Here is a 24,805-nt window from a genome sequence, read left to right as displayed (position 1 = left end):
GCGATTTCGTTCAAACTTTCTAGATAAGTTCTTATTTAACGACAATGCAAGGATATCCGGTGTTTTTTTAAGAATAATTATACATTAGGTTATTCATTAAAGATTACTAGATCTATATACAATTATAATAGGGGAGATAACAAGACTAAATACTAGCAATACTCGCTTGATCAGAGGGCCGTTGAGTCAATTGTTTTCTCATTTTGCAAACCTTATGGTCGAACAGGAAAAAAACAAGGGCAGATAACTGAATCTATGTGATCACAGGCTACTGGTCGGTGTTTAAAAAAACAAGTTTTAGTGGCAGCCTAATTAGTGTCAACTTAATTTTCAACCAATGTCTAAAAAGTGGAATATAAAACATATAAAAACAACTGTTATAACAAGCTTTTAAATGGACTAAAAATAAGAAAGTAAAACCCATTAACAAAAGCGTTGATCTCTTAAATATGTAAGGGATCTTAGGAGCAACTAAATGTTATATTAAGAAAGCAAATTAGTTGTATTCTTAATTTCAGTGTATTTAAAGATTGTTAATATAATGGTTTTTTAATTGGTTTTATCAAAATTGCTAACAACGCATGTCACGAGATGTAAAAATTGAAAGAGATTTGTCACATTATTTTCATTACATTTTATTTTCTCACTTGAATCAACCCCGTGTTATCGTGTAACTTTGTTTGAATTAAAAATCCATGTTTAGTTTTACAGAAAATAAAACAAACATTTCTTTATTACTTGTTGCATTATAAAATGATAGCTATACGTATGTAATACCATCATTAGCAAGTCAATAATCAGTTCAATAATTAACACTTGCCATATGTTTCCCCCCTAATGGCAGATGTAAGCGCAGCTGGAATGTTCGAGACTAACTGGCCATCAGGACGTAGTGACGTCACTGAGCCCCCATCGACTACACACCAGACCTGCGTAGGCCGTGACCAGTCCCCAGATGTACCGATAGAGCAATTAGTCCCACCGGCTCTAATTACCGAGTGCAGGGATGTGCAAGGAGCAGGCCCACAGCGCGCGTCTGTGAAATCCGAAGACGCGGACACAACAGATAACACACTACAACTTTCACCAGATAGGAAAACAATAGACGTGCAGCGAGTGAACGACACGGACACACGTCAAGACTCGGTGCCAGAGAAATCATGGTGTGATATTCCTGAGCTGACAACTCGTGTTGAAATCGTCACCGAGGAAACAACTTTTCCAGTGGATAGCCGCAAGTATGAGTCAGCACGTACAGGAAGCGATGAAGTAGATGCATCATATAATAATACACTTGAGATCGAATGTGGGAAGATAACTCTCGACGCTAAAACACCATGGGAGACCACTTCCCCGAGTGATGGGACATCCGTGGACCAGCCTAATCCAAACATCTATATCAGGTCAGACGGGAAACGCGTGGAATACCTGGACCCCAAAACATTTTTGAACCGCTCAAATGGATCAGGAAAAAAATCCAAGGAGCTATTCCATGCCGTGACAGTATCCAATTTATCCACAGAGTACAAGGTCACAGAAACCAGAAGGTACGAGGTCATTGAAAGTTCTTACCGTGTGACGTTTGTTACGGAACCAGAACCGGAAGCGGAATCAATTGATATTATCAAAATCCCGAACCTCACCGTGCACGAGCATAACATCACGTGTCAGCACCCCATCGGTGAGGAAGTTTTGACAACCCAGCAGTTAAAACAAAAGGTTGAGAAACATGTGCCTCATACTGTAGAAAGTCAACCGGAACAAGTTCTGCAACACGCTGTGCAACTTGTTCCTATCCAGCACGATCGCCACGAACAAGCACAAGCAGTGCCTACAGAAACGGAACCCCAAAAAGAAAGTCAACACATTGAGAAACTTGTTCCAGTCAAACAGGTGCATCAGAAAGAAGATTTGCAAAACACTGTGCAACCTGTTCCAGCTAAAGAGGAACATTACGAAGAAGTTCTGCAACAGACACGATTTGTTCCCACTAAACAGGAGTATATCGATAAAACACAGCAACAAAGTGAGCAACTTGTTTTAAAAGAAAAGGAACACCCAGACGAAACTCAGCAACAAATCCTGCAACTTGTTCCATCTAAACAGGAACATCAAAAAGACGCTCGTTACACTGAGCAACAAGTCCCAACTAAGATGGATCACCAACCGCAAGAAACCAAAGAAACAACGATCCAGTGCGTCACAGTACAGCCAGACCAGACTTGTGTAGTTGTGGAATGTTCCAGCCCAGTCAGCTCGCCCAAACTTTTGTTCAAACAGATCCAGGCTCTCGACCTACCCGAGTCTAGTGTGGACAGGAAATCTAAGGGGGAGAAATCAAAACGTAAACTTTCCAGCAGCTCTTCTTCATCTAGCGATGACGAGCATGATGCAAGACACAAGAAGGTTCATGAACTACCTCAGTCAAAGGTCGACATCAAGTATGGGAAAAGCGAGACTAGAGTCTCACGTAGTTCTTCATCTTCGAGTGATGCAGGAGACGATGACAGATATAAAGAGTTACCTGAATTACCTGCACCAAAGATTGAAATTACTAAAAGTGGCAAAAAAAGCAAAGACAGATTCTCTCGTAGTTCCTCATCTTCTAGTGAATCTGAGCGCGAGTCTTTAGAAAAAGAGGCTGATGAGTTACCTGAATCAAAACCTGCTATCGATGAGGTGCTAGTGAAAGACGTAGGTAAAATGTCACGTAGCTCATCGTCTTCGAGCGATGCTGACCAACATGCTGACCATGATGCTGACCATGATGCTGATGCCAGTCATCACGAAGTACCCCAAGTAATGGTTGACCTCAGTGCTGTACACAAGGAAACCAAACTCTCACGTAGCTCATCGTCCTCAAGCGACACTGACCATTCAGCTGACCATTCAGCTGACCATTCTGCTGACCATGATGCCAGGCATCACGAGCTACAGCTAGGCATTGACGTCAGCAGTGAGCACGAGAAACCTAACCTTTCACGTAGCTCCTCATCTTCTAGTGAATCTGGCCATCACACTGGCCAGTACGTCATCAACGAGATACAAGAGAATGAGATGGATAAAATGTCAAGCAATTCATCGTCTGATACCGATCATGATGCTGACAATAATGCCAATTATCCCGAGGTACCTAAACTCACGTTTGACCTTAGTACTAAACAGGAGAAAACCAAACTGTCAAGTAAATCTTCGTCTTCAAGTGATACCGTCCACGGCCCCGGCCTAAACGAGACACCAGTTTTACCAGAGATAAGATTTGACCCCAGTGGAGATCAAGACCAGCATAAGGCGAGAGTGTCACGAAGCTCTTCTTCCTCCAGCGATTCCTCTGAACACGATTCTCATCATCAGGATCAAGAAGCCCCTGTTGAAATTGTAGAATACGCCAACACAATAGGACATTTAGATAACAAAGTTAACCATAAGGATATCACCAGTACTAAAGCTTCAGACAACCAGTTGCCTTATACAAACACAAGTGCAGAGAGAGAAGAGAAATACGTGTTTGTGGAGAAAGATGCTATCACAGTGGGTAAGACAAATCTAGAAAAACCAACAGAACAAAGTGTTTTTATCGATACACATGCAAGTCTAACATGTCCTGTTATTGGTAATGTAGCATCTGACGTCAAAACGTTACCAGACGACGTATTCACAAACGAGACAGATGGTGTTTATGTAAACATTGCTAGCGTAACACCGTTGAATGGACTTGAAGAGCAGTGTGAATATGACACACCTAGATTTGAACCAATCAAAGTCAATAACGAAACCGACACACAACACGATGATTGGAGCGAGGAGACTATCAATGCAGTCTGTGGTGTACAGGTCAAACCAGACGGGTCATCACTCTCTGATAAACTCTCAAATCACGTGGGCAACAAGCATGAACCAGACATGAATCTCTACGAAAACGTATCTTTTCAAAACAGCGAACCCAAAAAGAGAAGTTCTAAAAAACGTCATTCATCTTCATCATCTTCTTCTTCGTCGTCTTCGGATGATGAGAGTAAAACCAAGGACATTATTAAACCAAAAGAGACACTTGATGACAGTAAACCAGAAGATATCAAACTAAAGCCTACACTAGCAGTTCTAGTCGAGCAGACATTGCCACAGAAGAATGAAATAATTTCTCCAACTGAAATTCCCTTTGTAAACAAAGACGTTCAGATCCAGGTACAGAATGTACATGAGATTCCTTCTAAAACTTTACAGATCACAGCTAAAGAACCAGAAGGGCCTACACTTGCGGGCATTGATGATGGTAAAGTCGAGATAAGGATGTCTGGGAAAAAGGAAGATGGTGTGGATATTAAAGCTCAGGCTTCACCCGAATCCCCACCAGAACAATCACCGTCCAAAAGAAAAAGCAAGTTGTTTAGTTGGCCGTTTAAAAAGAAAAAGAAGCAAACTGAGCCAAAGCAAGATGAAAAAGCGACAAATGTAAAAGTTGAAACACCTTCTGTGAAGGTTGAAATACCTTCTGTTAAAGCTGATACTCCATCTGTTAAGGTTGATAAGCCTTCGCTGAAAGTTGAAGCACCATCTCTTAAAGTTGATACACCATCACTGAAAGTTGATACACCATCACTGAAAGTTGATACACCATCACTGAAAGCTGATACGCCCTCTCTGAATGTCGATACGCCATCTCTGAAAGTTGATACACCATCTTTGAAAGTTGATACACCATCTGTTAACTTTGACAAGCCATCTGGTAAAGTTGATACACCATCACTTAAAGTTGATACACCATCACTGAAAGTTGATACACCATTACTGAAAGTTGATACACCATCACTGAAAGTTGATACACCATCACTGAAAGTTGATACACCATCACTGAAAGTTGATACACCATCTCTGAAAGTTGATACACCATCACTGAAAGTTGATACACCATCACTGAAAGTTGATACACCATCACTGAAAGTTGATACACCATCCTTGAAAGTTGATAAGCCCTCTCTGAAGGTTGATACACCATCAGTTAAAGCTGATATGCCACCTGTTAACGTTAAAAACCCATCTGTTACAGTTGATGCACCAACTCTGAAAGCTGAAACCCCATCTGTTAGCGTTGATATACCATCACTAAAAGTTGATACCCCATCTGTTAAAGTTGATGTCAAACAGGACAAATCTCCTAAACGGACTGAAAGACCTCCGCCTAGAACATCAACTCCAGTTGGTAAATCAGACCCCGAAGAACATAAAACAGTTGCTAAATCAGTGTCCAACTCCTCGACAGACTCTTCTTCCAACACAGAACCCGGACCCAGCCAAACAGGAGCCTCAGAAAAGAAGGATTTAACCCTGAAAAGAGATTCGATAAAATCATCTTCTTCTTCATCTTCGGGTAAATCAACACCTCAAGCGGTTAAAGAAGAATCGTTCAGTTTCGATGTAAAGACACAAAAAGAATCACTGAGTGATTTATGGGACAAGCTTTGTCCAGATCTTAAAGATAAATCAGAAAATGATACAACTTTGACCAATGTTTCGACGATATCTTCAGCGTCATCTAAAGACAGAAAATCAAGCAAGTCTAGTTCTTCATCAAGTCAATCAGAATCAAAAGATAAATCCAAGAAGAAAACCAGCAAACAATCAAATAATGAACCCGCGGAAGTTAAAGGGGATAAACATCATGTAGTTCTACCAGACGTAAAACATGACGTAAAACCAGACAAAAAGAAAAAAGGAATCAATTTTAAATTCTGGAATCGAGAAGGTCCCAAAAATTCGATACCCGTAAACGGCGAGTTATCTATGGATGTTCCTGTCAAATCAGTGACTGTAGAACCAGCTGCAGATATTCCGAATATACAGAACACAGATCGTTCCATAAAGCCGAAAGAAATAGAGATGACCACGGGTGACATGAACGCTGTTATTTTCGCTGCTTCAGCCCCAAGTGATTGGTCTCTTAATTTCGAAACTGAACCCAGAGGAAAGGACGGCAGCGACAACATTTCCACAAGCTCGTCTTCAGATGACGATGTGAAGAAAGCACTCGAGACAATCAAGCTAAAGGATATCGACATGAATGTGGGCAAATCTTCTTCATCTTCGAGCTCTGGTAGATCTACGCCTTTAGAAATGCAAGAAGAATCTTTAATTGGACCAGATAATTCAGTGCCTGAAGAATCACTCAGTGAAATGTGGAACAGACTTTGTCCGGATCCTCGAGAAAAATCAGATTCTGGTTTTTATTTTCAAACAGACACGAGCTTGACCTTTGATTCAGATATTTCCTCGCACCCTCTGAAGAAGAGATCGTGGAGTCACTCGAGCTCCTCTTCAAGCCAATCAGACGGGGAGAAAGAGAAGCCATCCGTGGAGATTGGCCTAGTAGCACCAAACGATGAACATGTTTTCTCACTACCAGAAATTAAAACAGATTTTGAAGTTTCACGTCGCGATAGCAAGTCAGACAAATCCTCAGAAAGTGGAGACCATGAAAGCCCTTCAGTCAAGGTAGAGAAGGTCGAGGTCATTCATGTTACAGCTGATGCTGAGAAAAAACTAGAAATCGTAGAACCTAAAACTACAGACAACAGCAAGGATGCTAAAGACACCACTGCGGATTTGGGAAAGAAAAAGAAAGAGAAGAAAAGTGAGAAAGAAAAAGGAAACAAAAAACGAGGATCTTTTTTGAAGTTTTTCAGTCGTGATGACTCAAAACACACCAAAGCAGCGAGTACAGAAACAAGCAAAGGGCAAGAAATTGCCCAAGATTCGTCACAAGCCCAAAAAGACGGTAACGAAAAAGTCGCACCAAAGAAACCCGACAGTCACAAGAAAAAATCTCCCACCAGTAAATCCAAGCCAAAGAGAAAACTCAGCAAAAAGGGCGAGAAAGATTCTTCCTCTTCTAGCTCTTCCTCTGACGAGGAGAGCAAAGATAAACCTGGCAAAGAAACTGCCAAAGACTCCCACGCTGATGCTTCTGTACAAAGACAAGACTCGCAGGCTAAGGAGAAATTATCGCTTAAGATCGAGATAGATCAACAGAAGCAACAGACTGAGTCAGGCGACGCCATCCTAGTCAAATCACCAACATCCCCTAAGTCACAAAAAACAGGGAAATTCCCCAAATTTCTCCCTTTGCTCCGTTCACCTTCAAAGAAAGAAAACGACCTTCTAGAGAAGGAACTGGCCAATAACCAGTGTCGCTTTGACGGCCAGTACCATCGGGAAGACGACATCTCACAAGATGTTCCCGAGCCTAAGCAGGCAGCAATATCTGTCCCTAAACAAGACAGGCAAGACGTTCAAGCTCCTGACGACGGCGACAGCAAACATGGATCTCTTGAGATCCCTGACGCTAACGTCGACCTGGACGATAAAGAACAGGCTGCACGTGCGGCTTCCTCTTCTGAAACAGGAGTAGAGAAAGATGTTGACAGCAGAAGAGAGAGTGTCGTGTACAAACAACTTCGACATTTTGTCGTGGTGGCTGTTGATTTTGGAACAACACACAGTGGATACGCCTTCAGGTACTTTTACTTTACTGGAATAATTGACTATAATGTTAATTTGCTCGTGTCTAGGACACATGGATATGATGAAGTAGAGTTCATCTGTTTCAATGACATCTGTCTGTATACGGGGGGGGGGGGGGGGGTTAGTAAGGTCAGAACAATGCCCAGATGCCTTAGTTTCCATAATGTGAGTCAGGTACTCATCAGAGCTAGGTGTACGTAGGAACAACCTACAGACGTACGAACTCGAGACTATGAGGTTAGCAGTTGTTAGCTTGTCCATCTCACCATGCTGTCCACACTGAAATAACTGGGTTATTTTTTCCTGTACATTTCACGGCAAAAAATATTTCATTTATTCAGCAGTGGAAACACATTTTCCCCTTGTTTTTAACTACAGTTCTTTGTTATTTTTTCCAACTTTCCAGTTTCGTCCGTGACCCCAGCAGCGTGTACATGATGAGGAGGTGGGCAGGGGAGGAGCCAGGTGTGGTCAATCAAAAGACACTGACCTCCCTGCTGCTGACCCCCAAAGGCGAGTTCCACAGTTTCGGCTACAGCGCTCGCAGCAATTACCTCAACTTGGTGCCAGTCGAGGCCAAGCATTGGATGTACTTCAGCACTTTCAAGATGGAGCTGCACCACAACTCGGTAAGTCATGATGTTGTCTTCGATGCTGTTGTCGTGGTACGTCATTGATGTTGTTGTTTTGGTATATGAACCTAAATCATTGATGCAGTTGTCTTGGTACTGTACCACACGTCATTGATGTTGTCGTGGATTGTGTACCCTACGTCATTGATGTTATTATTTTGGTATATGTACCCTACGTCATTGGTGCTATTGTTTTGGTAAGTCCATAAAACGTTATTGAGGTAAGCGATCGGGCTATACTGCAGTGTGCACCATACGTTATAAATCTTTACTGCGTTGCTTATATCTTTCCATTTTTCCTCTCTAATTAGCCCCACTTTTGTGTGCATGTGTAATCAAGCATCAGTCCTGTTTCCCTTATAATTACTGTATCATTGTGTCGCAGTTTGCCTGATTCTATGTGTACTGTCTTGTGGCTACTTCTAATTTCGTCATAACAAATAACAGTCGTAGTAACCTTAGACTATGTTAATGTACTAATCAGCCACGCTAACCTTCTATATGCGTTGGTAAAAATACATTGAAATCTTAGTCCCCTTTAGACTGTGTTAGGGTAACTAAACTATAGCAGTCACGAGAGCATTCAGCGTTGTCTGAAGACTTTAATGCATTCAGCGTTGTCTGAAGACTTTAATGTATTTTTCTTGTCTCACTTGATCCCTGTCTATCAGTTCAGCGTAGAAAAAAAACCCAGACATAGTGACAAACCTGACATTCAGGGGGTTACACACCTTGCAATTAGAAAAACAAACATTCAAACATTGCATCACATGTTTTAGTAAGGCTAATCTTTTTTTCTGTTGTAAGGTGTCTCTACTACAATAATTCAGTGTTATAGTAAAATCGCAATATCCTATTACATAATTACAGTAACCTATCACTGAAAGGTTGTAATAATAAAACGGATGTGTTTCATACGTATTATAATATGAGGAAATACTTGTGTTTTCAAGGTCCCTTGTAGGCCTTGTAAATCTCGGCCTCTCTCACAAAAGTTTAAAATCTCCATATCAAGAGAGTGCTTTTTTCATCATACTTTATTTTTCCCATTTGTTAAAGTTGAATCTATTTAAGCTTTTATTACATGCATGTTTTTATCTCACCGTCACATAAACTATGCTTGGGTTCAATGTTAATGTCAACACTTACAGAATAAATGAGACTATCATTACAGCATTGAATTCTAATAGAAAAACAACTATAACATGAAGCCAAAAAAACAACTTTCAAGTAATTCCTTGAGGTTCACCATTTTTTGAAGCCAGACATAAGATTAAGCTATAGAATTTATATGATATTTTAAAAACCAGATTTTTTAATGTTTTTTTAAACAAATAAATAAAAGCTTCAAAATTTAAGAGAAAAAAAATAGAGTAACCTTTCAACTTGAAAAGAAAAGAAATCTACGACATTGTTAATCAAATAGGTAAAAGAAACGTAAATGGCATTTAAAGCTAAATCCTACAAGTCTGACCTACATTTTTGGCTAGACAGCAGTAAAAAAAAATCCATAAAGCCAGACGTACCCAGTAAAAAAAAATATATTCGTTGGATTAATTTTCAATTTTCTCGCTAGGTGATTGATCATATTTTATAGCACGTCTCGCTTTGGAAGATTTTTTTTATTATTGTTCCTTTTACATTTCCTATTTGTATTTTTGTAGACAAAGACTTTGAATATACTGCAATTTAAACATGACCTATATAACATCTGTATGAGAAATGCAAAAGGCGCAGACCGCGAACAATGCACAGCGTCGCAGGTGTACTTGCCGTGCAATGTTTGCTTTCATAAATGTCTCTTAAACTGTTGTCTTAGTTCAGGGGTCTCCAAACTACGGCCCGCGGGCCGGATGCGGCCCGCGAAGTCCTCTCATCCGGCCCGCGGAGATCTTTTTGTCTAAAGAAAAATCGTTTGTTTGTGATGGTTGAGGAACTTTGCCCAGAGAAATCAAAGGCATGCCTGGAAGAAACTGGCCCCCAAACTGAAATTTGATAGTTAATGTGGCCCTCGGTCTGAAAAGTTTGGAGACCCCTGTCTTAGTTGATTTTAAAACTCTTTGTTGAGAAAAGGTAAAATATAAGTACGGTTAGGCTATTTGGTTTCTTAAATATATACGACTGTCTGGATTGTTTTTAATCAGATTCATACATCTTATTGAAATCTATATTGGAATAGTTTTGTTTTTGTTTTGTTTTAATATACATAGAAATTGTAAAATTGAGAATAATGAAACGGCAGGGATTTTAAAAAATCATGGTTTAGTTGCACATTTTTGTTGGAGTTTTTCAACACTGAGTACAATTGTATGAATCAGGGTTAAATTTTGACAAATATTTGAATAACAGCAGACCGTGAAATTGGTAGCCCAACACATCTTTCCGGTTTCTGAACTTTGACATTAGTAGCCAAGAACATCCCTACTCGTGCTTTGATGTTGAAGAATAAATCATTTTGAATGTAAAGGTACGAAGCAGGTTGAAATACTCGTGGGAACATAGCCACCAGCCATGTCGAAGAATTGCCCACATGTAAAGACCTAAGCCCCGTGACGAGGGTACTTATAAAAGAAGTAAAGAACACGACATTCCATTGTAAAGTCCCATTGTGTTATTACTCACCATTGCTATTCGTGTTATCAGAAAGCACTTTAAAAAATAGAAAAATGTTCTTGCTAAGACAAACCAACCCCCTCCCACCCCCGTCCCCATTCACTAACTTTCTTTACCTTCATGACTATGATTTTATTTAGGTTATCTCCCCTACCCGCCAAAAAAAAAAATTAACCAGACGTTTTTTACTGACCATCTGAACTGATAAGGCCTCTACATCTTGTTAAACGCCTCAATAAATCGTCTACGGTGACTTTAGCCTGTAGCTGTACTGTTGACTTGTCCGTCTGAAATTGTTCAGCCTCACCTGAAGGGTGTTTTAATCACCGAAACATCGTCCCCTCACTCGACCCCGAGTGGTCCAGAGTGCTAGTCTAGTCTCCCCTTGACACGCCGTGGAAAGATTTCCATCAAAGATCATGCGATATTAGGTCAATTCTCGCGAGATTCATCAAAGATCATGCGATATTAAGTCAATTCTCGCGAGATCTGACAACAAATCAAATGTAGTGGGTAGCATTAAAAAAAATTGTGTAGTGTTCCTCTGTATGTTCCAAAACATATGTATATACATATTATACAATACCCTAAAATCTCCAACCCCGTCACGCCTTGAGTTTTTTTCCAAGATTTATAAAATTGGAACTAGTTTAATGATGTTATATAATTGTAAAAGTTGATGATATTGCTATGATAGGCCTACGTCTGCTAGTTTATTTAGTCAGCTGGACATCCGTCTGCTAATCTTACGTCTGCTTTTCTTACGTATGCTCGTTTTATGTCTACTAGAATTATCTGATAGACACGTCTGCTAAATTTACGTACGTCTCCTAAGCTTGTTTTACTTATGATAGGCTTACTCCTGATAGCATTACGTGAGCTTATTTTTCGTTTGATTGGTTTAAGATTACTAAGCCTACGTCTGCTAACTTAAGTCTGCGTGGCCTTGAATAAGAGACAATGAACGTGGATAAATTTTATATTTCTCGTAGCTCGCTCGTAGGGAGGTCGGATTTTTCTTACGACACCTGGATTCGTCTCACAGCTGGAGCTTAAGTCTGCTGTTCAAAAAAAAAATTGAGTTCTTTATCCAGATTTTTTTAAAGCACTAGAAAGTTAGGTTAATCTTAAAAATATTAAAACTCATATAAACGTAGCCGCCAAATCTGGGTCCTTGTCTGCATCGAAATCTGGATCTTATTCATAACTCGATTTACATTTCTTTTTACCATCAAATTAGTCTTTGTCTTCCTACAATCTTCATACTATCACTTTGTTTTGGTTTTTATTGCACTAACATGACACCACTAACTTAATATGTATATTAAAGTATTAGAAACATAGGGTCTATGTGCACATCCCTCATACTTATTTAAATTATATAAGATTAATATTCCAAGCTTGGTTTGATTAAAGATCACGTGACGACTACTTAGAAAACAAAACGAGGCGTATTTTAAGATAAAAGTTATGTAATCACTACTTAGAAAACAAATCGTATTTTAAGATAAACGTTCATTGCATTATGAACAAAACAAAAATAAATACTTCGGTAAATACGTTATGAATGTAATTTTTTTCTTCACATTATTTAGCTGGTATATCTCTGTCGTGTGAACGTGTCTTAGTGTGTAGGTTAAGACTGATAAAGATAGCAGCTCAAGTTTAGCCCCACCCTACAGCCTCAGTACTACAGTCTTAGTTCATCGTCATGTCGTTTGTCTTGAATTCTTCGCGTGGTTCAAATAACACAACAGTTATAGGTCAAAAACATGGGGATTGTCTCCCCCAACTTACTCAGATAGCCTCCCTTTACTTTTCGTTCGTACTCATATATCCCTGTTATACTCTTATACTACCTCCTCTCAGCCTCGTTAGATATTTCCCTCAGTCATCCCTATTTCTTTATTAAAGTTTTCTTTTCTCACTCCGATATCATCCCACCTCTCAAACCATCCTCTTTTATTTAGTTTTACTCCATTCTAGCCTCCCCTACTTTAGTCTCACCTCGGATATTCTCCCCTCATTAATACTCCACCTCTTCCCTCACACGTGTAGTCTCCCCTCAATCCCACCACGTCTACTCTTCACATTTACCCCCCCCCCCCCCCAACTAATGTAGTCTCCTGTGTTTGTCTCCTGTCTGTTAGTCTCCTGTTGTTTTTTATAGCCCGTCCCTTAGACGCTCTCCCCTAATTCATACGTCCTCCCCCCCCCTTCCACACACACACAAACACTTACATAGCCTCCCCTGGATATACTACTGTCAGATAGTCTCCCCTTATCCTTAACCCTTCCCCCCCCCCCTGTTTTTTTTACTTATCCTCCCCGGATAGTCTCCTGTCAGATAGTCTCCCTTCATCCTTAACTATCCCCCCCCCCTCCTTTTTTTTTACAAACCCCTCCCCCTTGCATGGCCTCTCCCCCGCCTGTCCCCTAAAGAATGTAGGAATGAGATTATTAGGGTCGGCATAACACGTTATCTTACCACAGGAACGACAACTCTAGACAATTTATGACACCATGCGAACACAATCCTTGCTTGTATTGTTTCGTTAGATGACCGTGTTTTTAGATCTGTATTTTAAATAGTCCATAAAAACAATGCGAATAAAAAGTAATATATAGTTAAGAAAATGTAACGATAAATTAAAAGGTGTGTCTAAATACCAAGCCAACTTCAAAGCTCGGTGTAAATTTATAAAGTGGGTGGTGGGTGTAGTGAAATGGAATGTGTGTCAGTATACCTAATGTAGTTTCACCTGGACTAATTAAAAAATGTACACTTAAAATGTTTTTTAAATGCTAGTATTTACCTGTAACAGCTGCTGTCCTTAACTAAGCAATTACTCAGTACGATTGTTATACATTACTGGTTATAGGGTTACATTAATGTGTTCACAATAGGCTATTCAAAAAAAAAAAAGAGGCTAACATAAACAGGCAAATATATAGACTAAATGTTGTCTCAAAAATATGCCCCAGAGCTATTAAAAAAACAAAAGATAAATGAATAAACTCGTGTTTAGTATATAATACTAAAACTGCACAGTTTATATTAGTACCTACTACCACCAAACATAATTGCTCTCCATATAAAAATGTATTTTAAAAATGTAGGCTTAAATAAATGGACTTGTTTTGTAGTAAACACTGAAATATTATTGTAACCTATTTCTGGGTTTTCTGGATATTTCAAAACTATACCAATATATATCTGACTGCATGAACAACACTCATATATATATATATATATATATATATATATATATATATATATATATATATATATATATATATATATATATGAAGTGCGTTCAGTGCTAATTGGCATGTGTTTATAGTTTATACAAATGAGATAACCAGCCCGTATCGAGACAACAGAGGTTGCTGAGGTCACAAGAGGTTACTTGAGGGTCTGGTTTGTGGAACCATTGTGAGTAGTCTGTAGTGGTCACGGGGAAGATAATGCCAGCGTCAAGACTGTTTTATGAACGTACCTGGATTTAATGGCGGACACCGGTTAATCTCACCAGATATCGCTGGACACTTTCTATTTCCGGATATTAATAGCTTTGTGTGCGTAGTTTGATGCTTTATCACTGACGTCTATTGTCTTGTTTTTTTCTGTACTTTGAGAAATATGTCTTGTTTTAATTCTTTTTAGTCTTTTAATATTTTTTTAGGGATTTATGATAACTATAGTCAGTTTTGCGTGTTTCAAAAATTGTGATGAAATGTCATCATTCTTTACTGTTTTGGCATACTGATGATTAATGTTCCCCATAAGCTGTGCAGTAGCGCGGCCGCGCAATAGTTTTGAATTTACCGCGCAGTCAATTTGTAAAATATAATATCATCATCATCTTTTCCCGTTTGTGCCCAAGACACATAGGCAGATGAAGTAGAGTTCATCCGTTTCAATGACCTCGGCATATGAAAAGATAGTGTGGTCATCACTAAACCCAGCCACCTTTGCTTCCCTAACGTGAGTTAGACACCTATCACAGCTGGGTGGACTAAAGGACGTTCTACTGATTTTAACCAGAATTCGATATTGAGACTTTCGGGTTAGAATTCTAGCTCTCTATCTCTAGGCCACACCGCCCCTAGGAAAATACGCACACAAAATACACGTTGCAGACTTTTTTCCTTGGAGCTAACGCTTCGCTGACCAGACTTTCCCTTTATAATCCGATGTTACTAAAACGGAATAACTCTATCAGCCCCATATATCGCGTGGTCCGAAAGATTAACTTAGCTTGTATTCTTATCTTAGTATCTTCCGTACACGCACCCAATAAACCACTATAAAATATGTTTAAACTGTTAACTATATTTTCCTTCTCAGGATTTGAACCGTGACACGAAGCTGGTGGCTGTGAATGGAGCCAGGTTCTCAGCGCTCAAGATTTTCTCTTTCGCTCTTGAGTTCTTCAAGAACCACGCCCTGCAGCAGCTGAGTGACCAGTCGGGGACGGAGCTGTTGAATGAGGACATCAGGTGGGTCATCACTGTCCCAGCCATATGGAAGGCTCCAGCCAAACAGTTTATGCGGCAAGCAGCCTACGAGGTACGTGGCACAAGGGGCCATTCGAATTTAATTAATAATTTTGTTCCATTTTTTTTAAATATATGAAGGTACTCAGTGAGGTGTACATTTTTTTACTAAGATTTTAAAATATTGTTTACGTACGTGTGTTATCTGTAAAAAGGCTTAGCCTTCTTGAGTAAATATGAAACTTAATATTTCTGTATGCACTTGAAAACGGTATGAATTCTAATTTATCAGAGAGGTCTGAACTCTTAAACTTCTGGTTTGGAATTGCTTGTTCAACAGCATACAATATAAAGAACAAATGTGATATATATATATATATATATATATATATATATATATATATATATATATATATATATATATATATATATATATATATATTCTTATTAAAATGTAACTCTACTTGCAGCCGGGATTCTAACGTTTAACTTTCAAGTTAGCACCAACACACTTGACCACCAGAACTAAATGATACATTATATGATAGCTGAGTGATATATAAGATACATTATACGCAATAAGAATGATATATACGATACATTCTACCCCATGTTTCAGGCGGGTATGGCCAGCCCTAACTTCCCCGAGCAGCTGCTCATCGCTCTAGAACCCGAGGCAGCCGCCATTTACTGCCGGAGACTGCGCATGCATCAGCTGGTGCCCGAGCATCCAATCAACAGGCCGCTCCAGTCGCCCACTCGTGAATCTATAGAAATCATCAACGCTGATCTGGCAGTCATTGAGCTCACCCTTGGTAAGTTGAATTTGTTAGGGTCTTTCACACAGAAACAGAGTTTCTTTCAGGCATCTCTTCGAAGTGTGTGGGGGTGGGGGGTGCTCCATCCCCCGAATGAAATAGAATAAATTTATAATTTATATACAAAATATATAGGCCCGGAAATTAACATCCGGCCCCCCCCCCAAAGTTTCAATTGCCCCCCCCCCCCTTTTCGGAGAAAATTGTCAGAAAGAAACACTGTACAGAAAATGATTTTATAGCCAGGCATGTGGTTGGTCAGGTATTAAAGCCAGAACATGGTAAGGTATTTAGGTCAGACTCTGTATTGCGGACTATTATGTTTTAAACTATTGAAATTATGTTAGAAATAACTGACTTAAAAACTGATTTTCCCCCCAAACTTTTCTCTTAAAACCCGTATTGATAATAAACACATTTTCAATCCATCTCACTTCAAGGGTAATAACACTGTGTTAAAAAGCACTCAACTGTCAAGCATATGTTTTATAATGAGAGAACACAGCGCCCTATTACGACAGTTTTCTCATAAAAAATGAAAACAATATGTTTGTCTGTTGACAAGTCAGGTACCTCTAACCTTTAACATCCTTACCTATATCTGCACGGTACCCATCTTTGGTCGAGCTGGCGATACACGTCTGATGCGCAGAGAAGTCAGCGCGCAGCGGGAGTAAACATCCTGTTGTCTCTGTTTACTTAGTCGTGAATTGTTATCTGATTGCTTAGTTACCCCCCCCCCCCATTTAGTGGATTTGTAGAGAGGTGAGGTGTAATGACAAATGTGACAAGCTTTCTTAATGCCTGTACTAATAGAAAATTATTTAGGTCCTTAAATCACACCCATGTAGATACGGTAGAGACCTCATGTTTTTAATGACCACAAGTCAGATAGTTATTTTATGGTTCCTATACAATACAGTGGCGTCACTAGGTTGAGTGTCACCCGATGCGATAACTCAAGGTGTGCGCACCCACCACCATCCCTTTTCCCATAAATTTACATTTTTGCTTTCGTGACACTCCGCCGACACCCCTCCCATTTTATTATTTGTAAAATTTGCTGTTTTCCTATTTGCTGTGAAAATCCAAATGGCGTCGCTTGGTGTGAACAGCCCCCCCCCCCCCCCCTCGGGTTTGTGACACTACTTGTTAATTTTTCGAAATACAGTAGTTACCCCTCTGCACGTAAAAACACAGTCTTCTAGTGGTCCATGGGGTCGCGTTACGTCCCCACACTTTAATAACACAAAAAATCTACTTAATTTTCAAAACAAATATATAATAGTAGTATATTAGGTCCCTTTTGGGTATCATGGGTGAGCAGGAGCAGGAGCAGGAGCAGGAACAAAGGTTATATAGGAAAATACTCCCTGCCTGGGTGAGCCGCAGGAACAATGACATATAGCAAAATACTCACCCACCAGGGTGAATGGGTGAGCCGCAGGGACAACGAGATATAGTAAAATACTCCCTGGGGGAGCAGGAGGTACACCGACATATAGTAAAATACTCACCCACCTGGGTGAGGGTGGGTGAGCCGCAGGGACAATGACATATAGTAAAATACTCACCCACCTGGGTGAAGGTGGGTGAGGGTGGGTGAGCCGCAGGGACAATGAGATATAGTAAAATACTCACCCACCCTAGGGTGGGTGATGCGGATGCGGAGTAGGTCAGTAGGTCACCACCGGTGACCTTGTGACGTAATCAGTGACCTAGTTACGTAATTTTAATGCGTTTTTTAATGAGTTTTAATGAGTTTGAATTTAATTAATTTGATTTTAATTAGTTTTTATTAACGAGTTACGTAATTGGATTTTAATTTTGTTAATTTTAAATTTTAATTTTGTAATTTTTATTAACTAGTTACGTAATTTGATTATTTGTTTGAGTTTTTAAATTTTTAATTAATTTTTTATTATCGAGTTACGTAATTTAATTACTTTGATTGTATTTTTATTTTGTTTAATTTGTTTGTTTACTTGTTGTTTAATTTAATTACTTTGTTTATATTGTGTAATTTTTATTAACGAGTTACGTAATTTGATTATTTGTTTACTTTTTAATTATTTTTATTTTGTTTATTTTTAATTTAATTTTATTTTATAATTAGTTAAATTATTATTAACTAGTTACGTAATTTGATTTTAATTACTTTGTTTAATTTATTTATTTGATATATTTCTTTTCTTTGTTGTTTAATTTGTTGGTTTGTTTATTTGCTTGTATATATGTTTTAAATAAAAGACTAACACTAGCGTGGACTTTGTATAGGGACCATTCAGCAACACAACGAACGTTACAAAAATAGAACATCCATTAAAGATAACGATCAGCCACATCTGTTACGTATCGACCCGCCCGCGAAGTTTTCTCACCGCTGCCCGTTTTAATGGGAATGTATTGATCGCAGCCGCTGGCCCATCACACCTAATTAAATTTTGTTATGCTTCACCGAGTTTCCCCGCTCGATTTGACGGGTCATGGTGATTTATGTGGGTTCGCGAAGCGATCCCACCGGGGGGTATGGTAATTAACGCAAAGCCAGCGTTAAGTGTGGGAACACCTGTTACCACGTTAATCGATTTTTCCCCCGGTTGGGTCCCGTGCTTTTCACTAACAGTTATACGGACAGTATCATAGGTTTTTTGTTTTCACCTAGGCAATGTTTTGTTGTTGGTTGGTGTAGAGTTTATACGAGGGTCGGTGAAGTTTTCAATGATGCAATATTATTTGTCTTTACAAGTTCGCTTTGTGCTTGTGTGTTTGTGTGTTTGAGTGTGAGTGTGTGTGTGAGTTCATACTCAGGTCGATGAAGTTTTCAACAAGACAGGTTTCAAATTCGGTCCATCCATGACTTAGAGTCGGTTGGTGGCTGGTTTATACTAGGGTCGGTGAAGTTTTCACCGAGGCAGATTTCAAAGTTGGATGTGGATGTTTTTATTTGTATATGGAAAGATTTAAAAGTTTGGATGGGAACATTGTCACTTTTGAGAGTAAATGTCAATGTGTTTAGGAAGGGGATATTCATTGGGGAGTGATGTCTACAAGTTATGTATCCCAGTCTGTTAGAGTGGTTTCTAGGGGGTTGTGACATTAATTGAATAAACACTTGTCTGTAAGATTGTCCTATATCCTTTGTCTGTCCAAGGAATAGTGTGGGTAGTGGTACGATCTGATTATCTATCGGTTGGTATTGAGCTTAGGGATGGGAGAAGGGGGAAGGGGTTGCTGACAAGGGGAAGGGCGAATTGTGATAATGGTTGGGGCACCGATCAGAGCGGTAAAGGGATATTTCCAACTCGGATCCAGTATTTTAAATGGTTCATTTTGATTCCAGTCATACATCTTATACAGGATACCGAGTTACCTAACTTTCAGGGACAAGTAACAAATCAATAATTCACATCAAAAATTTAAAAAAGACCGTTTATATAATAAGTTTTTTATTGAATAAAAACAACCCCATCAGCATACAGTCAAGGTTCTGTCTTATTTACATATTTACATTAAAGTCTCATTAAAGGCACGATTGGTAAACTAAAAGGTCTTATATGTCTAGGGGAGATGTTGTCACATTGTCTGCGTCTACTTGTCTTTTAATGTAAAAGTAAGAAAGTGAGTTTCTGTGTTGGGTGTAAGTATATATCCCCGTGTTGTATGCTCTGAACCCTGTGTTTGTCCCACCACTTGGTTCCTTTGTTGTGAGGACCTGCATGAAAGATTCTTTGCCTAGTGTGTTGTGATTTTTAGATAAGCCCTTGGTTGATGTTTTATTATACTCACCAAAACAGAGGTACGTCTTGCTACATAAAGATACCATCCCATCCCCTTCATATTCTAATTTAAACAACCCCGGTGTTCTCTTTTCATAAATTTTCCTAGCCCTACACTCTAGACAATGACTATCTGCCGTGCCTTTGCCGCTTATAAATTGTGGTCTATGTGAGTCGCATACTTCTGAGGGGAACCATTTGTCGTAAATGTCAAAAAACTCGTGTTCTAGTCCCGGTCTTACGGCTTTTAACAAGTCATCGGTACTTAAGGCTAAGTATAAACTGTCCGTGTCCATCTCACATAGCTGAAAGTCGGTTCTATCTAAATATTTGTCTATAAAGTCATAATAAAATTCTAACATTCTAAGTTTCGCGTACTGATAAACGAAAAAGCCTATCTGAAGAGGGAGATCCCAAACTATCTTCTTTTTTAACGTTTCTACTTCGTAAACATCGTCGGTAAGTTTTGTCATTTTTTTAAATCGCGGATTATTAATACAATCCCCTATATCCCTAGCCCTACAGTAGGTCATGTCCGCATGTCGTGTTTTATCCGTCAAAGTTTTACCGTATGCCGCGTTTCCTAACAATTTCATTGTTTCACTAGTTATCGCGTATTTGTCGTCTATGTCCCCCTTTCTTCGCGCGTCTGAAACTGTATCCCCAAATGTCTTAAAACAGGAAACCGGATTATATTCAACGACTTGATAAATTTTACTGACTACCAACCCATAATTTAAATACCACTTTAAAAGGGGGGTCGCTAATAAAATTTTCTCCCCTGTAAAGCTACCGATTAAAGTCCGTCTACCACTAGTTAATAAGTTGTTATCGATCGCGTATTGTCTCATAAAAGGTCCGATGTCATCGCGCGTAACGTCCGTATTTTTAAAAATAGGTGTCATCTCACTAAAATGTGGTCTTAAACTATCCGGTACTTTAATGTCGCATTCTATCAGTCCAAAACACGAGTCGTCTAAAACAGAATCGATGATCTGTTTTTCAGTCAGGGGCCATTTCTTACCATAGGTCGGTGTCGGTGTCTTTTGTGATTTGTCAATAGAGTTTAAATAGTCTTTAATAGTTGGGTTCATTTTTTTCTGGTTCCCCCACTCACATTCCCACATTTCTACGACTTTAACGTCAACAGTCTCGGTAAGGTACTTCGTAATTTCGTTTGTCTTTTTAAATAACTCAGTCAAGGGTCTGTTACTAATAGGATTTACTGTTCTGTCTTTAGTTAAAGGGCAGTCAGGATGTCCATGAAAGAGGCAGCCATGGAACTGATAAACGGTTCGAGTGTTCGCGTCCCACCCGTCTACTCTTATATGGCGGGATCCTAAGCTAACTTCACCCCCGTTAAACGCGGTTTTTAAAGTTACCCTTTGTGTTTTTGAAACCCACGATAACCACTGAAAAGCCTTTTCCCCGTAATGATTCGTTTTACGCGGTCTAAACCCCTCCTCACTATTTCTAATAATCGGAAATCCCGTCGGCATTTTTTGCATTAAAGACCATAAATAAAGCGCGTTCGCATCGTACCCCTTAATTGCCTGTACCACCTTTTTACTATTCCCCCTAATGAACGTTTCACCCTTTTCGTGATGTCTATGAAAAATAATGGAGGGGCCCCCTACGATATTATTTCGGATTGTTTTATGTAACTCTGATTCGCGCTCGGAACACAAAGAAAAAGAAACGTTTTCGGGAAGTGTTTTGAATAAGTATTTTAAGGTTACCCCCGGGACAGAAATCGCGTCTTTAAAAATATCAACCCCTAAATTTTTGTAAAAATTAGTTTGCTGCTCGAGCGCTTCGATAAACGGTTTTACATCGATATTGTTATACCAAATAAGATAATCTTTAAACGTTTGCATCCCCTTCTCTACCCAAATTTGGCTACACGTCGCGTACTCCTCGTCTGAAATGTTACAATTTTTTAATGATGAAAAAAAGGACGAATGCGGAGGTAAAGACGTTTCATCTAAGACGGCTAAATTTTTGACATATTCGTACGGAAAAAATCCCTTGGTCTCTTTAACATTATATGCGGCGAGGTATTTACTATAGCTAAACCCTGGTGCTAGATAATTAACTATATCTAAGAACTTTAATTTATTTGTTGATATACACATAAAATTATTATTTCTTTTAACTACATATTTAAACGGTGTTTGTTTATCCTCTACGTCGTCTTCGTCATCGTTACAACTAGCTCTATGTCCCTCCTCTAACCCCTCTTCTGTGTTTGAATAAGCTAAAAAGTACTGAATAAAATACGGCTTAACGAGATTTATATCATATTTTCCTGAATTAAACCCTATAACCGGCATTTGTCGCAAATACTCGTCTAATCTACCGCTAAGAAAGCTATCAAACCCTTTGTCGTTCGACTTATTATCACTACCCCTAGCTTTAGGTGGAAATAACTTCCTGATTTGCTTAAAAACAGGCTCGAACTGTTTTTTCAAAATGCCATAAGCTGCCTCGGCGATTATGTGGAGTCTGTCAATAACTCTAGTCACTAATTCTTGAGGGTCACCAGTCGAAATAAAACAGATGGGTTCGACGAACCCATCTACGTTTGAGGCGACAGAGCAAGACAAAGGCACGTGTTTGGCTACGCTTTTTGTAACTCTTCCTAACGTGGGTAACTCGGTATGGTCGAAATAGCATTCGAAATCGTAAGTTGCTCTGAAGGGATAAACAAAGTTACTATCTACAACTAACCCATAGGACGCTAAAAACTCCCAGATTGTTTGGTGTGTCTGATAAACCCCTCCCTTATACCTATCTACGGGTTTCCCCCCATTACACCCTTTCACGTGTCTGTTCAATTGTTTAACGGTGGGCCATAATTTGTTACACATAGAACACGCGAAAGAGTGACCCGCCCCACCTATATTATTAATGTACATAAACTGATTTTGAAAAAATAAAAGATACACAGTCTCCCTAAACCTATCACTACTTCTAAGTTTCGGAGAAAGGCTCTGGTTTTCATCAAATTCAAAAATCTCAATATTTACACTAAAACAGGACTCTAAGAGGGGAATTTCGACCAACCTAACCCCGCTAAAATTATCCAAGGTCCCGAGACCTTGGTGCGCTTGCCACTGTTTCGCGAGATTTAATGTTGGAATTCTAAGATTTTTTAAGGATGCTCCTAAATGTGTGGCTAAACATCTAAAAAAGGAGAAATTATCTGTGTAGGGTTTGGAATGGGAATCCTTTTGTAACATGTTAATGGCGTGATTATGTTTAATAAAGTCAGGAATGTCTGTAAAAAGGCATGTGTGTGAAGCTTTGTCTGTGGTCGTGTGTAAGTCTACTGCATCTCCCCTAAGGTCGTCTACAGTGGTGTGTGAATTAAGGTTACTGTCATTGCTAGTCTTTACGCGTTTGTTGTTTGCTATGTCGTCATACGTCGTATGTCGTTTTAAGGAGTTAGTGTTGGTCGCGGTACGAGCTGTTTGGGTCGCTGTTGGGAGTTGGACAGTATGTGTGTCGGTCACTAATGTGGGTTGGTGTGTTTGACTGTTGGTTACTGATGGGGTGTCGGTCGGTATAGTTTGGTTGTTGTGTGCTGTCTTATAGTGGGTTGTTAAATTGTCTCGGCGTGTAAATACTTTCCCGCATGTTGTGCAGGGATGTCTTCCTCGAGCATGTGCCGTCTCTTGGTGTCGTATGAAATGTTGATTACGGTTGAAGACCCGCTCGCAGATCTCGCATGTGAAACGGGTCATGGCTGGGTGGTTGGTAGGTTGGGCGGCTTCCATTATTGACGAAGTGTTGAGTGTGTGGAACTGTTGGATGCTTGGGTAGGTCGGTGGCTGTAGAATAAAAATAAAATAAATACATAAAATAAAATAAAAATTAAAAAAAAAAAAAAAAAAAAAAAACATACTTAAAACAAAACAAAATAAAATTAAAAAATGAAACGTACCTACGGGTTTGAACGTCTAAGCTGAACGTGTAGTTAACTGTATGTGGAGATCCGCAGTGGTGTAGTTGGTTGTAGTTGGAACGTTTGGTTCAGTGGATTCCGCAGGGATGGGTAGGTAGCTCAGTGGTTGCCTTGATGGGTCGGTTGTACCCTAAAAAAGGAATACAGTGACTACTTATTTAGATACATAATTATTTAAATGGTATTTTAATGGGGTTAGTTCCCTTAAAATAAACGTACTATTCACCTTACCTCGGTGTATGATACAAAATTAAAGTAAATACCTGTGACTACGTATTTAGAAAAAGGATTAATTAAAAGGGGTTAGCACCTTTTAAACAATACATACTATTAACCTTACCTTTAATAGAATAAACACCCACAAAAGATGTGGTCCGTATAGGGTTAGGTAGATGTGATGATTGGTAAAGCTGGTGTGGGTTAGTCTCAGGAGTCAACAGAGGTCTCAGGCTGGATAAGTCGCTGTGACGCTTGGTTTGAAGTCCGAAGTTGAAGTGTTTAGAACACAATTTTTGCGGTCATTTATACGGTTGGACAGCCTAATTACAGCACCAGCTGTCGCACAACAGCTGTTGCATAATGACCTAAGTGCTTCGCGGAGCTAACAAAGCGATCGGTAAAATCGATTAACGTGGTAACAGGTGTTCCCACACTTAACGCTGGCTTTGCGTTAATTACCATACCCCCCGGTGGGATCGCTTCGCGAACCCACATAAATCACCATGACCCGTCAAATCGAGCGGGGAAACTCGGTGAAGCATAACAAAATTTAATTAGGTGTGATGGGCCAGCGGCTGCGATCAATACATTCCCATTAAAACGGGCAGCGGTGAGAAAACTTCGCGGGCGGGTCGATACGTAACAGATGTGGCTGATCGTTATCTTTAATGGATGTTCTATTTTTGTAACGTTCGTTGTGTTGCTGAATGGTCCCTATACAAAGTCCACGCTAGTGTTAGTCTTTTATTTAAAACATAT

The 24,805-nt window shown here is 39.4% G+C and overlaps 1 protein-coding gene across 1 annotated transcript in view; it reads left to right on the top strand.

Moving 5' to 3' along the window:
- Positions 1-24,805, top strand: part of LOC131935904 (uncharacterized) — a 46,805-nt gene that overhangs the window by 13,535 nt on the left and 8,465 nt on the right. The window contains exons 3-7 of the mRNA XM_059292647.1: positions 845-4,531; positions 4,574-7,511; positions 7,925-8,147; positions 15,115-15,336; positions 15,883-16,078. Of these exons, the coding sequence (XP_059148630.1) occupies positions 845-4,531; positions 4,574-7,511; positions 7,925-8,147; positions 15,115-15,336; positions 15,883-16,078 (7,266 nt within the window). The remainder of the gene's footprint in view (positions 1-844; positions 4,532-4,573; positions 7,512-7,924; positions 8,148-15,114; positions 15,337-15,882; positions 16,079-24,805) is intronic.

This window comes from Physella acuta, unplaced genomic scaffold (assembly GCF_028476545.2).
Source record: "Physella acuta isolate Inbredline_101_S28 unplaced genomic scaffold, ASM2847654v3 ptg000164l, whole genome shotgun sequence".
Lineage (NCBI taxonomy): Eukaryota > Metazoa > Mollusca > Gastropoda > Physidae > Physella > Physella acuta.
This window is presented reverse-complemented; position numbering and strand designations above follow the sequence as displayed.